The sequence below is a fragment of the Cystoisospora suis genome (genome assembly GCF_002600585.1).
Source record: "Cystoisospora suis strain Wien I chromosome Unknown contig_3754, whole genome shotgun sequence".
Lineage (NCBI taxonomy): Eukaryota > Apicomplexa > Conoidasida > Eucoccidiorida > Sarcocystidae > Cystoisospora > Cystoisospora suis.
This window is the reverse complement of record NW_027156549.1, coordinates 1-2,178: the sequence shown is the minus strand read 5'-3', so window position 1 is coordinate 2,178 and position 2,178 is coordinate 1. Positions and strand designations below refer to the sequence as shown.

Genomic DNA, 2,178 nt, shown 5'->3' with positions numbered 1-2,178 from the left:
GTATGACAGTAGTTTCTTTCTTGATATCTTCTTCGCTTTGAGGATCTTCACACCAAGGAGCGAGGACGAGATGCTTTCTATTTAAGGCAGGAAGCACTTCTTCGAAAGTCATGACTTTCTCGATCCCTTGATCTAATTTTTCTTTCGCTTTGTCAAAGAGATTCTTCTGGACTGTCTCTAAAAGTTGAGGGATGGCTGTCGAAAGATCGTTCCATGGGATGTCGAGAGAAGCGCCTTCTTCGTCGCTCTTCTTATCTCTCCGAACGATACGTGCGCTTTGCTTCGCCAAGTCTTTAGGCCCGAGCTCGAGGCGCAGAGGAACTCCCTTCACTTCCCAGTGATTATACTTCCAGCCAGGTGTATAGTTAGACTTCACACACAACGCAAAAGAAAGAAAGAAAGAGTGAGAAAGAATGAAAGAAAGAGTGAGAAAGAAAGAGAAAAGAAGATAACGAGGAAAGGGGTGAAGTGGCTTTCAGAGAGAGAGAGAGAGAGACAGGAAAGAAAAAGATACTTAGACTAAGGAGAGAAGAGACACTCTACACAAATATAGTCACAGATGTCTCCTCTTCTTTCCCTATAGAATGTAGCTAAGACGTAGGCACATACAGATGTGTATGCAGATGTATATACACACTTACACCTGTATCAGCAGAAATGTGCATGTATCTATCTATGTATGTATACATGCATATGTATACATCGGTGTGTGAAGAAATGTACCTACATAAGGAATGAAGACCCTAGGCAGGAGGTCTATGTACAACTTTCTTCTACTTTGCTTCCTCCTCTTTTCCATCGCCTTCTTCTCCTTCTTCCTGCTCGTACTTCTCTTTGTATATATACATATAGAGAAAGACATCTTGATATACATAGACGTAGAGAGAGAGGTAGAAATAAAGTGAGCCGTCTATGCAAGATCAACGGGGCTTTTGTTTTGAAGTAGAGACGATCGAAGAGAAGAAGAAGAAGAGACTTACTCGGTCATCAATACGTACGCGGACGTTAACAGATTCGAGCGTTGCCTTGAGTTCGACACACTTGGCATTAATTTCCTTAATCTTCTCATCCTACAGTTGAAACAGAAGACATACACACACAAGCAAGGCGGCACATAGATCTTTCTACTTTTCTTTCTTTCCTTTCTTTCTTTCTATGTCTCTCTTCTTCGTTTAGCACTTGTGTTGCTACCAGGGATATCATCCTTTCTCTAGGGAAGAGGAGCAAAGAAGAGAGAGAAGAAGGAGAAGAAGACGCTCTGAGGTATCGTTAATCTATGCAGCACCCCCGTATCTTATCATGAATGAACAGAGAGGGTTGCTGCCTCGTCCTCTTCGTCACTAAGATCTTCCTTGAAGCGATAAGCAAGACAAGACAACATACATACCCATACATACATCTTTAGAAACATATTTATATTCATACATAGTCGTCCTACACATCCATATAGATCCAAACATATTCATAGATACATACACGTTCATACACATATAGCACTCGAGGCACGTAGAAGAGTTGTATAGCTTCTATAGATCCTATAGACCCGCCTGTGTGTATGAGAGGAGAACATCTGCTTTGCATGGACTTCCCTTAAAGATCATAGCAAGGTATATGAACAAGAATACCCCAGACATAAGCGCATATACATCGTCATATACATATACATGTAGATATAGATATGCATAGATAGATAGACACGAAGAGAAGAGCAGAGGAGAAGAAGAGAAGAGAAGAGAAGAGACGGAATGCGGAGTGTATTGACTGGCGAAAATACCTTGAAATAGATCGGAATGATAACGACTTGAACAGAGGCAACGCGAGGAGGAAGGACGAGGCCTTTATCGTCTCCATGGGTCATAACCATCACACCTATCGATCGAGTCGTACACCCCCAACTCGTCTGATGACACAACTTCTTCTCCCCTCCTTCGTCTTACAAAGAAAGAAAGAAAGAGAAAGAAAAGAAGAACAAGATAAGAGCGAAGGAAAGAAAAGAAGAGAAAGGAAAAGGTAAGAAGGTACGCGGGCTTGGGTACTACTGACTATGTGAATGATACCTTCACCATAGATCTTTGAAGATAGATAGATAGATAGATAGATGATTAAAGATAGATAGATAGATGATTAAAGATAGATAGATAGATGATTAAAGATAGATAGATAGATGATTAAAGATAG

General features: G+C 40.9%; 1 protein-coding gene across 1 annotated transcript; it reads right to left on the bottom strand.

Moving 5' to 3' along the window:
- Nucleotides 1-10: 10 nt before the first annotated feature.
- Nucleotides 11-2,135, bottom strand: CSUI_007224 (prolyl-trna synthetase; the record flags this gene model as incomplete). Its single annotated transcript, XM_068067374.1, has 3 exons — nucleotides 1,775-2,135; nucleotides 981-1,070; nucleotides 11-370 (listed from the first exon to the last, which is right to left on the bottom strand). Coding segments are annotated over exons 1-3 (540 nt in total), but the record flags the coding sequence as incomplete, so codon positions are not given.
- Nucleotides 2,136-2,178: the final 43 nt, after the last annotated feature.